The sequence below is a fragment of the Mizuhopecten yessoensis genome, unplaced genomic scaffold (genome assembly GCF_002113885.1).
Source record: "Mizuhopecten yessoensis strain PY_sf001 unplaced genomic scaffold, ASM211388v2 scaffold8745, whole genome shotgun sequence".
Lineage (NCBI taxonomy): Eukaryota > Metazoa > Mollusca > Bivalvia > Pectinida > Pectinidae > Mizuhopecten > Mizuhopecten yessoensis.
Window position 1 is genome coordinate 2,621,864 of NW_018407700.1, and position 14,094 is coordinate 2,635,957.

General features: G+C 34.5%; 2 protein-coding genes across 4 annotated transcripts in view; one reads left to right on the forward strand and one right to left on the reverse strand.

Annotated features, from left to right (window-relative positions):
* The window catches only part of LOC110456461 (1-acyl-sn-glycerol-3-phosphate acyltransferase delta-like), a 32,074-nt gene extending 31,804 nt beyond the window's left edge, over nt 1-270 (reverse strand). For 2 of the 3 annotated variants that reach the window (XM_021507240.1, XM_021507239.1), the window contains exon 1: nt 98-270. The gene's annotated coding sequence lies outside the window, so the exon portion shown is untranslated. The remainder of the gene's footprint in view (nt 1-97) is intronic. The other variant, XM_021507238.1, reaches the window with a different exon arrangement.
* A 117-nt stretch (nt 271-387) lies between these two features.
* Nucleotides 388-13,233, forward strand: LOC110456460 (tyrosine--tRNA ligase, cytoplasmic-like). Its single transcript, XM_021507237.1, has 12 exons — nt 388-528; nt 2,888-2,984; nt 3,396-3,542; nt 3,855-4,030; nt 4,306-4,435; nt 5,356-5,436; nt 5,952-6,003; nt 7,326-7,508; nt 7,887-7,972; nt 9,126-9,258; nt 9,781-10,211; nt 11,115-13,233. The coding sequence occupies exons 2-12, from the start codon at nt 2,919-2,921 to the stop codon at nt 11,223-11,225; spliced, it is 1,596 nt and encodes a 531-aa protein (XP_021362912.1). The 5' UTR covers nt 388-528; nt 2,888-2,918; the 3' UTR covers nt 11,226-13,233.
* The last annotated feature ends 861 nt before the right edge of the window (nt 13,234-14,094 follow it).

Consider the following 14,094-nt stretch of genomic DNA (forward strand, 5'->3'; position numbering starts at 1 on the left):
GGGGGGCAGCAGCAAGGTTGAGAGTAAGTTATATAGACAGGACATATGAATTCGATGGGGCGAAATTGGACCGACAACGGTAAATAGGTTAACGTACGGACGGTGTCTTCCCTGTGCCTTTAAACTCTGTTGTATTCTTCTGTGTACGTATGCGGTTGTGAATATAGGGCGAAGTCCACTGATAAACTCGGTCAATAACGTGGACTTGGTCGTAACGTAAACACACTCTGTCGAAAGTCTGCACGTATCACTTTTTGGTTGTCGTAAATATGATTATATTTATTAATTTATATAAATGATCCTTATATACCAAAACTCTATACATTCGAAAAATATTATCAGTATATCATGTTAAACTGTTTATCAGTTATAACAGTTTCCTCGACATATATTGCGACATACGCCAAAGCGTGGACGATGATGAAACTCGAGGCAAGAAAGTTGTAAACGTCAATCTGTTACCTACGTGCGTTGCTGTCAAGTCTAGATAAGTTGGCACTTCCTGAATCGAGCTGAGAGGATAAACAGGTTTGTATTCAGAAAACAACGTACACAGAGGTACCATGGTTACTTTAAATTATTCAGGAACAAACTAGTGAAACTACGGTCGATGAATGACCACAGTTTACCAACATTATTTGTTAAAATTTATGGAAGTTTTAATGGTAGGCCTATCCACAAAATTGTTTCATTAATGTCTTCGATTTCATATTTATCATTCAAAACAATGGAGGAATATTTGTATACTTATGAGTAAAATAAGTTCACCAATTTACAGTACATTACGTCGTATCAGGATATCTATGACAGGTCCAGTACACTGCCGATTGAGCTCTTACTACATAAAACAATAAAGTTTATGGGTATGTAGACTACAAAAAAGTATACATTTAGATGTTTATTTTCATTTTCCGATTTTTTTAACATCATTATTTTTTAAAAAGAACATTTAATGTCTTTTGTTATCAACATAATGATAAAATCTTCTTTCTAAAGCAAATTTGTTTCGTTCCTTAAAAAAGAAAATCACATGAAAATAGCTTTAAAGACCTAGGGTACATTCGCGTATCCGGTTGAACCTGTAAAGAAAACAACAGGTACAGATCTGGACCAAGGCTGACCTCAGGAAAATTTGGCACGCTTAGATTGAGGGGTCCAGACGTACCTGACTGAAACTAAAATGCTGACTATTGCCATTTTGCGTTATTTCTTTCTAAAACAATGTCAAGCCACATGTAGTTTTTAAGATACGTTATGTAATTCAGTGGACGCGTAAGAGAAGGGTATAATATTTTTGATACATCGTTTTTTATTCTTCGATACTGTGCATTTTTAGCTCTGCTTATAGAACGGTCCAAGTGCGTTCGTTTATCGTGGAAAATGTCTGCGCCACACGTACCGTTTCAACCGGTATACGTGAATGTAGCCCTATTTCAGATAGGTCAATAGAGCTATTATAGGTCTTTACAGCTATATAGCTCAATCGGCAGAGTGTACTGGACCTGTATGATTGGTTAAAATAGTCTATATGCTATATTGGGGTCAAAGTTAAGGTGTACTTTTGGGAAAATAAAGAGGATTTTTGCATTATACAGCAGAGAATTTCTAGGGGAAAGTAGCTAGGTGCCTTTATAAGGCCACACATGCACCCTAAACAAATCACTGGTCTTCAAGAGTGCAACTCTTGCGTTTGGAAGACATGGTAATGCTAGTTAGGTATATTATTAACAAAATAAAAAATGTATTTGCCTGATTGTGAGATTTTTTTCTTTTCTGTTTCACTCAATTAAAATCAAAAAATATTTAAAATCATTTAAAGCAAAAACAATCTAAATTTACAATGTGTCTGCTTTTAGCAGTATTGGTTTGTGACTGATTGAAATACAGGTATAGTATATGGTATTTATTATATATGCATACATTGATGATACTTTTACCACAGACTTAGATATTCTTATCTAATTCCATGCTTTCACAAACAAATCTTCATGAAAAATATTATACCATGTACTTCTAAGTCATGAATGAAGAGTTATTTCCCTTATGTCATTTCGTCTATATTGCATTGATCACTATATTTCACTACCTGATAAAATTACATAATGCACATTGCACTAACTGCCATGATATTGCTAAATATTTGGATTTATACAATAACCAGGTATTCAGAAATATGGTTTCTTTTCTAAATGTTCAAATAATGGATATAGATATTTTATTTCATGTTTTTTTTAGATCCTATTGAAAAAAACATTCAAAGGGATTTGGCACAAGTTCTGACAACTTACTAGGGGATCCTATATGTAACTGTAAAAGTTTGCCAACAAGTGATTGTTGGTTATCAAGTTTATCTTACTTGAGTTAAATAGTTCATTTTCTAATTACCATACAAGAAACAATGTTTAAATACAGAGTGTCTTTTTCAATTTGAAAATTTAGTAAGGAGAATAAGATAAACATGACATTTGAATTCCACATCACAAGTTTGGGGACCTTTTCTTCCCACAATCTACCAGATATTATATCCTATTACTATAATATTATTCCTGTTTCTGATTGTATAAACATTTGCCATGAATTATGACTTCACAATAGAAGATGACATCACAAAGCATAATTATAAAATTGACCAATGAAATACCCACTAATGGGTAACAAAATATGTTTACCATTTCCTAGCAGGTTTATCCAATGAGTTTGGAATGAGGAAACCCGAGCTATAGTGGTTATGCGTGAACTAGATATTATTGATAGATGCAAGTACATGCAGAGCTTTATTTAGTTAAAACATATTTTTGGTGTTAACGAAATTTTAATTTATTGAAAAATTGATTATAGTTGTATGTCTTTAACATTTTCTTACATTTTTTTTCTTTCTTTTGTCAAGAACTAGGGTCCATTGTGATTGAGAATCTAAAATGGCAGAAAATGGGAGCAGTCTCTCTCCGGAGGAAAAGTTTACATTAATTACTAGGAACTTACAGGTAAAACCAGAGAGTTAAATCAGTGTTCATCTTATTTTTATAGATTATTCTTTCCATTCTGAATCTTTCTGGCTGATGTTTATAATTAAAGTTATGTGAAATTTGACTGACAGGAATATCTATTTGGCACGTAGAAGTATGAGTTCATTATACTGAAACATTTTCCTGATTTTGTAAATTAACATTTTCCTAAATATAGGTAACTGTAGATAAAGTATTTTTGGATGGATAATATGACCAACAATTGGTATAATTGAAATATTTAATTGAAAAAAGTTTGATATACCGGTATTTATTAAAAAGTTGTATCATTTTAAAGTGATAAAAAAATTGTAGAAGAACTGAACTACTGAAAACAAATTATTTTTTACCTGTGTTGTGAAATGGTTGACAGTGTTTTGGTTTCTGTAGGAGACGATAGGTGAGGAGAAACTCAAGGCAGTTTTAAAAGAGCGTGATGTGAAGATCTACTGGGGAACCGCCACCACTGGCAAACCTCACGTGGCCTACTTTGTTCCCATGTCAAAGATTGCAGACTTCCTTAAGGCTGGCTGTGAGGTATGTCCACGTCTAGAAAGTCCTTCTGGGATATAATTGAAATAAGTATGACTAGTGTGAATTGAAAAAAGATAAGCAGATTTCCAGTTAATCATAAAAGTTGTCAGACTATGAAAATTTCAGACGTTTCGACTTGTTTTAATATTAAATTTTAGAAAATATACACAACTTTAATATGATAATCTAATTTTTCATATTCAATATTTGTCATGCATTTTACTGCAAGTAGAGTGATTTTCCTGTAGATAGAATGTATTTTTCACTAGTTTTGACATTACTCGTATTAAGTGACTAAACATACTGTGTTGCCAGGTTACCATCCTGTTTGCTGACCTTCATGCCTACCTTGACAACATGAAGGCCCCTTGGGAGTTACTGAATTTACGTGTCAAGTACTACGAGGCAGCTATCAAGGCCATGCTCAAGTCGATTGAGGTCCCTCTTGAAAAGCTCAAGTTTGTGAAGGGCACCGAATACCAGCTCAGCAAGTAAGTCAATGACATGTTCCGGACAACCACAACTCAGCGTTCTCTATTCTTAGACTGATTCAGAGTACGTACAAGGCTTTTTATGCCTGTGACGCATCAACAAAAGCCGATCATGGAAGATAACTCATTGGATTTGCTGGGAAATCTCGGGCTAAGATTCTGTAACATCCCGACCTGGGCAAATACCCTGATCTTGCTCAGTAACACGTAATAGATTTTATAAGACAAAATTCTGAGAAAGTATCCAAAACCTGACAAGATTTTTTTAATTACAGAGAGTACACATTAGATGTCTACAGACTGTCGTCGTTGGTGACGGAACATGATGCCAAGAAGGCTGGAGCAGAGGTGGTAAAACAGGTTGACCACCCCCTACTTAGTGGACTGCTCTATCCTGGTCTTCAGGTACGACCGTCTCATTTGTAAATGAATGGGTGTGACAGTGAGGATTAATTATCACATCAGTATGAGGTTATAAAATCTTTCATAAATGAGATATAAAATTGACCTTTCTTTTTAGCATAACAAAAGCAAGTTTGCTTCCGATTACTGTCTTTGAGAACTAGGATATATGAATAGGCAAATATGAAGACAAATGATTATATATCTACATGAAATTGATATTTACAAAGATTGTATAAAACAGTATTTCTATTCTTTATTTTGTATCAGACTTTGAATTTAAAATATTACCAAAACAAAAGGGCTGATATGCAATAGCAGAAATAGTTTTATGGATTTTTTTGGGAAATTGTCTTCTAACTTAAAACAATAAAGTCTTTTCTACATTTCTAAACATTTTCTTCCGGTTGGTAAGTATGGATTATGAAAAGTTCTTTTTACACAGCCAATAACATTTTCTATGTGACGTTTCGATGACTAGTACGACATATCGTACTAGTCATCGAAACGTCACATAAATGTCGTACTAGTCATCGAAACGTCATATAAACATATCTATTGGTTGTGTTAAAAGAACTTTTCATAATCTTTTCTACATTGAATATTGGTAAAGGAAAGGGACAGTGATGTACTTATGATTGATTTAATATGGGCAGGGGCCATGCTAATCTTCTCCGTATCGTTCCAATCTTAATGTATGTACTGTCGAAGCAGTAATATGTGAGGTTACCGTACTGGGGTAAAAACATAATTAACAACTGTATAGTAGGACTCGGGTAAAAAATTATTTAATAAGCCTGTAAATCAATTTGATTGTTTTTCTCTATGTATTGCTTTTGTAAATTTTCCATGTATTACATTGGTCATTATGAGTTCTGTGTCCTTGATGTATAACATAGTCACTCAGGTTGATTTGTGTTCAGGCACTTGATGAGGAATACCTCAAGGTGGATGCTCAATTTGGAGGAGTTGATCAGCGTAAAATCTTCACATTTGCAGAAAAAGTGAGTACCTCATTTAATACAAATAGAAACATTGTTTAAACTACCTAAACTTGTGATAGAAAATAGAAGATAAGTAATGTTGTAAGTATTTCTGTCTGAAACTAGAAATAAAATATATATACCCTATAGAATTGAAATTATGCTTATTAAAGAATGTAGATAGTTTTGAAATTAATTTGATTTTTTTTTATTTCTTTTATATAGTGCAATTAATTACCATAATGTGACAAGCATAAGTTGTAAAATTACATTTCATTTGTCATAAAATCTCATGAAATTGAATTCTATGGGTCTATGAAAATAATATGTGAGATCAGAAAATTCTTGAGTTTGTTCGAATTGATATGCATAGAAATTAATAAAGATGACCCGTAGTTAAAAAGGTTTTAGAGGTAAAAAGGAACTTTTGATTTAAAAAGAAATGAAAGTTAACAATCTTTGAGATAAACATTTTTTGAGATAAACTGATATTTTTTGTAGTAACTGTTTAACGATGCTATGTTACATGTTTTCAGTACCTCCCACATCTAGGATACAGCAAGAGGATCCACATGATGAACCCTATGGGTGAGTATATATATATAATGTCAAGGTCAGAAATGATAAAACTAACCAAACCAAACGGTCCAGAATTTTCTCAAAAGAAAGGTTACCAAATGTTGGAAACACATCAAGGACTCAGATCATGACAAACCCATTTCAATAATGTTTTACTGGCTGTCCATGGTGCTAAAGGGATACACATAGATAATATATAGGTGATGGTTTCCCCATTAAAAACCATTACATGTTTTAAAGTCACAGAACTCAAATATTGCTGCTTCAAAAAAGTGTGGGAATTAGAAGCGTAATATTTGATGTTAATTTCTGATGATGTCGCACCTGACGACAAAGCAGAGAGCCATTTTGAATGGGTTGCTCAAATGTAATTCTGCTGTTTGCTGCTATAATCTGGTAAGATTTCCAAGCAAAACTGATACAAATTGTGTAGTTATGTAAATACCATACTGTATGGTTCAAAGGTCTAACAAAACTACCAATAATTCTGCTGTTGCTTCACCGGAACTTGGAGACAAACAATCTACACAGTGAATAGAATGTACTGTTCTGATTGGACAATATTCATAGTGATATCTTCACATGTGAAGATTTAATGTTTCTTATATAATCACTGCAGGGAAGATTCCTGATATTTCACTGGTGAATATTTGATAAAAAGGAATAGAACATTATTTGTTCATTGTCTTATCGGTATAAACTTCTGTAACTTACAGACTTCATAAGGTGTACTTGGCAAAAAGATTATGATATTTACATAATAAAAAACTTAGTCATCAAGTGATGTTCTCTGATAGTTACTGTGTTTTGTGTGTTTATTGTCAAAGACATGACAATCGAAGGACTACCATAGCAGTGACAACAGTAGTAAAGTTAGTACAGGGTATATCAACACACCTAGCTTGTGTCTTAGTAGAACTTGGGACTAGGCTTTGTGAAAACTGGGGCTGCAATGATATATCGTGGGATGATACATTGCAATATTTTGAATAAGGTATGACACACAATATTATTTTGGAGGTCATGATACACCTAAGATATTTTCTGGATTTTGAAGTTTCTGAATTAAGTTTACTCCTATCCGTTCCCAAATGGCGAGTGACAGCTCCAGCTCTGCATGCACCTCGGAAGACATGAATTGTGTGAAACTTTAAAATCATGCCCATTTTGGACCAAGTCTATTTCCTGTTGTAATATTGCAATTCAAAATTTGCAATATTTCCTATCGTTTTGCTTCATCTGTTACTATATATGTACGGTATGAGATACGTATCGTATCGTCATGTTAATGTATTGTTGCAGCCCTAGTAAAAAGTATCTTCTTCCTATAGTACCGGGCCTCACAGGGACCAAGATGAGCTCTTCAGATGAATCCTCCAAGATAGACCTACTAGACTCTCCCGCCCAGCTGAAGAAGAAGTTAAAGTCCGCCTTCTGTGAGCCGGGAAACATTAAGGATAATGGCGTGCTGTCCTTCTGTAAATTTGTTCTCTTTCCGCTGTCTAGAACAGGAGGTAACTATTTACCTAGCAATGTGTTTTTATTGACCACTGAATCTTGTCACAAGACTAATTAAATCTATTACCTGTAACTGAGTGAATTCAGGTTATCTCAGTCGAGGGCTAAGATTCTGTAACATAATCTACGCCTCGGTTGGGATGTTACACAATCTTAGCCTGAGACTGAGATAAGTTACAAGTTTGATTTTTCCTTGCAACTGTAGGTTTGGAAACTGTTCCACTTCGCTAAAGTCAGCAAGTATCCCGTCTGGGGCTTCAAATAAATATTGCATATTCACTAATAAGTTATGTTTGAATGTTTAAAGTTATGTGTGTTAAAGAATAAAAGAATGGAATAAATATAATAAAGTAAAACAATCTCTTCTTTTTCAGAATTCAAGGTCCTAAGATCAGCTGAATATGGTGGGGATAGTATATACACATGTTTTGTAGATCTAGAAGCAGCATTTGAAAAAGAGGTAAAAAGTTCAATGTGACTTGAGTTTGGTTTAATATTGGAAAATATTTTTAAAAATCAATCATGATAAAACCACTTTTTTAAAACTTTTATTTAATTTCAATTTTCATCAATATGGATAAAGAAAGATTTATGGACCAAATTTTTCAGTGGAATGTTTCATGCATCTAGTTGAGGCATTTTTCATCTTCAAGTTTAAAGTTTGCACACTGTTCTAAAAATTTCAGTCTAAATTACTATTACAGTAGACTAAGTTTTCAGTGAAGGTGTATTAAGCAGGTCTTGGTACATTTACATTAGATGTTGCATGTTAATGAGGATAAATCATAGAATTATAGAAGAAAAAAATTGTGATTTTATGTATACATATAAAAATACCCTATATTCTCAACCTCACAACAAAATTGGCATCGACGTAAGATGTGTCTTTATGTCATTGGGATGTCATATAGTACCTTCCTAAGGAGAACAATATAGTTATGTCAAGGAAAACCAATCTGTTTTTATTGTAGTTAGTCAATTACCTGAAAATATAGATTTTATCATATGATGTATAATAAAGTATTTATGTTCAGTAATTTGGAATAATAAGAATTATCTTGTTTGGGGGTTGCTGTACTTCCAAACCAGTTTTCCATAAGAAAAATCGAGTTAGTTTGAAAGGATCTTAGTGAAAAAAATCCAATTGGATAATTCAGAATTACCCGGGTTAATAAAATCTATATTTATTTTACAACAATTATGTTATTATTAAGTTTTTACAAATTATGATAATCAATCTTGTTGGCCTGGATTTGGGGAGGAAACTGGAGTATCTTGGCGAAAACCCATGTGGTCGAGCAGGCACCCCATACCTTTTCACATCCAATTTGGGAATCGAACCCTGGCATCCTCAGTGAAAGGCAAGTGCTCTATCCACTGCACCACCCGACCACCCATTAAGTATCTGTGTTAGCAGTGCTAGCATTCTTGTGCACTTTCAAAAGTGTTGCCAGTGAAAAAGCAGAATCCACCATTCATAAAAGAGGGATTATTGTGGAACTTTTTCTATGGCAAGGAGTATGTATAGTAGGTTGGCACATGCACTCTTAAATGAAAAGATCTTTGTTTAAAATGAGAATGGAGATAATTTAATACTAACATGTATGGTACAGGAGGTGCACCCTGGAGACCTGAAAACCTCAGTGGAGTTTTACCTAAATGAGCTGCTGGAGCCAATTAGGGCTGAGTTCTCTTCTGATGAGCTGAAGAAGCTGGCTGGCAGAGCATACCCGGTGGAGAAGAAAAGTAAGTGTTAGCAGACACTGGGTACTCGTTTACAGGACACTGGGTACTCATTTACAGAACACCTGGTACTCATTAACAGGGACTGGGTACTCGTTTACAGGGACTGGGTACTCGTTTACAGGGACTGGGTACTCATTTACAGGGACTGGGTACTCATTTACAGGACACTGGGTACTCATTTACAGGGACTGGGTACTTATTTGCAGGGACTGGGTACTCATTTACAGGAGACAAGGTACTCCTTTACAGGAGATTGGGTAATCATTTACAGGGACTGGGTACTCATTTACAGGAGATTAGGTACTCGTATGTGGGTGTCACAAACTCATTTTCAAGAGACAATAGTGTTTTATTGAAGAGCTGCTCAGTTTGTAGAAGTTATTGAAATCTTATGTATTATTGTTTCTTATTTAACATTTTATATAGACTGACTGGCATGTTTTCAGGAACTAAAAAAAAAATGCCTAAGATTGCTACACATTTACAGAAAACTCTAACTAGGCAATAAATCTATGGTTTCAGAGAAGCCTGGCCAGAAAGGAGCCACAGGGACCGCTACTGAGGATAAACTGACCCCAGACAGACTCGACCTGAGGGTGGGGAAAATCCTTTCTGTGACAAAGCATCCAGATGCAGACTCATTGTACGTAGAATCAGTAGACCTTGGGGAGGAGGCTCCTCGGACGGTGGTCAGTGGACTGGCTGGACTTGTGCCAATGGAGGAACTCCAGGACCGCATGGGCGTGTTCCTGTGTAACCTCAAACCACAGAAGATGAGAGGCATCGAGTCCCAGGCAATGCTCATGTGTGTGAGTGTGGCGGAACCCCGCGCTGTAGAGCCTCTTAACCCTCCCGAGGGAAGTGCTCCAGGGGAAAAGGTATTCTTTGACAGCTATGACGGAATGCCTGATGAGGAACTCAAACCAAAGAAGAAAGTTTGGGAAAGTCTACAGGTACATATTTCACAAGTTTCTTTCAAATGTTTACAACTGTGTTTTCAAAAGTCAACATGCCAGTTTAACAGGTTGAGGTTTGATATCATAAGTTATTTTGAAGGGTTATTGGATTGTTATTGGAATTCACTTATGCTTTTATTGGTTATACAAGTTAAATATTCGTAACTGACAAGTACAATGTCCTGTGCTGTGCTGGACCTAAATGTATTGGATAATCCTTCGGTGTTTGTATATTTATGTCACTCCATTACTTGTAATTTTTGTAGAGCAGATATTTACAACACAGTTTAATATGCGATATGCCTATGCAAATCACTGTAAGGCAACTCTATTCTAATTCAATTTAATTCTCAAACACATTTTGTGGTTGTAAACTCTTCAAATACAAACTGTTTTCCATGAAGCCTGAATACTTAAAGCGTCATTATTTAAAACAATATTGATCAAACTGAAACAGTATTTGCCATGATGCGTAAATATCAAAAATGCCCATGTTTTGATCCTACAGTAAAATAAAGTTTCTTTGCAACAGACAAAGAATAAAATATATATTCTATGGTCGATTATTATTTTCATTTGATGAACTAAATCCATCAAATACGACTGATTTCTGGACTACTACACCTTTTTACTCAAAATTCACTGTATATACATGTACACCTGTCCTGATAGATATACATATTGTTCTTATACTGCAGCAAAATGTTTGGATAGTCAAATCAAACAGAGTATTACAATCAGAATAAGAATTACTCTTATAGGGATAGTTATTGTCGCCAAAGATTGCATGTTGTAAATTTGCTTTTGTAGGATCTCCAGGTTAAGTGTTTACTGACATTTGTGAAATCAAATGTTGTTTTTTTTCTTAATATTTCTTCAACTCATTTCTCTCTTTCTCAGCCTGATTTACGATCCAACGGAGACTGTGAAGCAGAATGGCAGGGGAGTTTGATGAAGACCAAGCTAGGAAACGTGACCTGTAAATCACTCAAATCCTCACCGATCAGATAGTGTGGACAGACGACCAAAATATCAACCAGCGACTGTGACAGACATTTATATCGAAAAAACTCGAGATTGCAGTAATATAAGCCTTCCAACATCTTTTTGAGAAGGGTATGACACCCAATCAGTTTAAGTGTTTTTCATTGTAGGTGAATGAAGTTTGACAACTTGTTTATCAGTGGGCTTTCCTGTTTAGTACAGTTATTCACTGTGATGACGTAGCTCTAGCCAGGACTGCCTATCTCCTGTGTTTCATTCGGGTTTAGTTTACTGTAAGGTTGTTCTGATTTTACTTTTCTAACAAAATCTTTACTAACAGTTTTGTCAAAGTGATTCTTAAACCTATCGTAAAAGATCTGTTACTGATTTCACATGTTAGCGACTTTTGAACCAAAATTAAAATATCTGACATGACTTGTATGCTAAAAATTGAATATTTTATTGTATGCACACAGACAGATGTACATTTTGCTAATTATTTATTTCAGTGGTTTTATTCAATCATGCAGTATTCACATTTTGTTCATTTTGATATTTTCCAATGGTGTGTGGATGATGAAGGATACGAACATTATATTTAGGTATTAATAAAAGCAAATGTTAAGGTTTGTTGAAAGAATTTCTTTTCTAGCTCAGTGCTACAAAAATCAGGTTTCCATTTGATGAGTTTAAATAAAAACATATACCAGCGTACGATAACCTGCTTCTATTTCGTTTGTCAGTGTCAGAATAAAAGGGAGAGTCTAAGACATATCGTATCACTACAGATTCTTTGGTTCTATTATAACTGTCTGGGCTAGCTGTAACTTTCAAATATTAAGTATCGTTTCATGTAGTTTGAAATGCGTCTGTATTAACGTAGGTAATCACGATAGGCATGCAGTGTGCTGGTAGCCACAATATTCACCTTTAGGTTAAAGGTGAAATAAATGCAATATTTTCAAAAAAATCTTCCCCGTTTACAAAAATACAAATCTAGTTGAAAATAAAATTCAAGACCCATTGCCTTGTAATGATGTAATAAAAAGAAAGTAGAGAAGAATCCCCTACGAACCAATTTCCAAGTAATCAACAGGTACGCTCATCTCCTCCATTGATATAATAAGATTAAATTAAGTCTGCAGGTTATGTGGGTAGATTAGTTTTTTTTGCATGATCAAAGTGCTCAACTACAAGTAAATTGCGTATATAAGTGACAATTTTAAGATGTGTATGATAGACATTTAAACACTGGTCAGATATTTTTTTAAGTGCTTGGACTTGATGTCTCGATTGCTCACTGTTTTTGTGATACATTTGTATGGATACACCAAGAACATGTGTTGAAAGCCTGCTTATTTAATTAGTACAAGGTAACGTTTTTGTGCATGATTATTTTCAAAGTATTGGAATTTGTCATTATAATTAACTATGATTTTGGAAAATCACAAGTTCTATTTCAAGAAAAACAAATATTTGTAAAATGAAGTTTCATTTGTTTTTTTATGAAATTGACTCTTCAAATTCTGTCAAGGCCATCCTTCAAAAAATGTTAGATAAAACACTTTCTTATACTTATATTGTGTAAAAAACAGTTAAATAAATTAACGGGAATACTGTATTTTCAGTAATGATATTGCTTTGCAGATTTTTTTTTTACACCTGGTATCAGAAATTCATTAAATCTTGAGCAAAAGGATTTAAAAAATAAATACAGGTAGGGGTTTCTTGTGATGCAATATCAATTATCTGAAGAATAAAAGACGCTGCATCCAATTTCCATTTTGTGAGATCTCTGATCCCTCCTAGCTTGTGAAAGTCCTTTATTGATAAATCTATTGGTAAGAACTACCATAAAAGTCTGTTAAGTTTTACACTTTCATTGTATTACTGAATTAATGTATAAAGTGTGTGTTTGCGATTTACTGGTTTGAAAGATTATGCATGGTTTCCTAGGTTATTTTACTCTGAAGTTGTGAATTTGAATGCAAATTTAGAAAACATGTGAAAATGGTGAATAAATGTTACAAATAGTTTCACTGGTTTGTTATTCCTCTGAACTTTTGAAAAACTGTAATGGAAGAACTCTACCATGTTGGAAGGTCTTCAAACCATCTCATGTGAATCAAACATTCATAAAATTTTCAATCTACATTTGTACATGTGTAAGGAAGTAATTAAAGACCAATTCCTGGTAATGAATTACTAGGTATTTTCCTTTTATCAAAAGGCAGTTTAGAGAAGTATTTATACCCTTCAAACAGAGACTGGGGTATTCGTTATTTGCTGTGCCTGTACCTTCCAGTTTTACAGCACATCTCAGCCACTGTTTCATAAATTGACATAATAATAGTAATAATTAATATTAATAATAGGTTTAGGTTCCTATATACTGCTTTATCACAACCTAGTTCGTAGGTCGTCTCAAAGCGGTCCACAAATTATTATCCGTGGTTACAGGGCCTTTGCAACCAGCCAATATCTTTCTCAACTCCATGGGGTGCAAACAGCCAGTGCTGCCATTTCAGCACTCGCAGCTGGCATTCTACAATTCTAGCACTGCCAAATCACAAACTCATTTACAGCTGAGTAGACTGGAACAAGCGGTGTAAGGTACCTTGTTCAAAGATACAACACAGTGCTGTGACTCGACTCGAACTCGCAACCCTTCAGTCACGAGCCTGGCATCCTAGCACTAGACTGCCATGCCTCCTATAACATCAAGCATTGTATGCAGACTTGAACAGTATGAGAAGGTGCTGTATACTAAAATAGGAACACTGCCACCTCTATTTGACATTGACATCAAGTACATGAATTTAGATTTCCAGAAAATATCTCTGCCACAGCTTCATGTATGATGTATAATAACATCAATTCAAAGGAATAGCTTTTT

Coding starts and splice junctions, on each gene's coding strand:
- LOC110456460 (XM_021507237.1), top strand. CDS start 2,919: ATGGCAGAAAATGGGAGCAGTCTCTCTCCGGAGGAAAAGTTTACATTA. Junction 3,543..3,854: donor TCCTTAAGGCTGGCTGTGAG/GTATGTCCACGT, acceptor CTGTGTTGCCAG/GTTACCATCCTGTTTGCTGA. Junction 7,973..9,125: donor AAGCAGCATTTGAAAAAGAG/GTAAAAAGTTCA, acceptor TGTATGGTACAG/GAGGTGCACCCTGGAGACCT.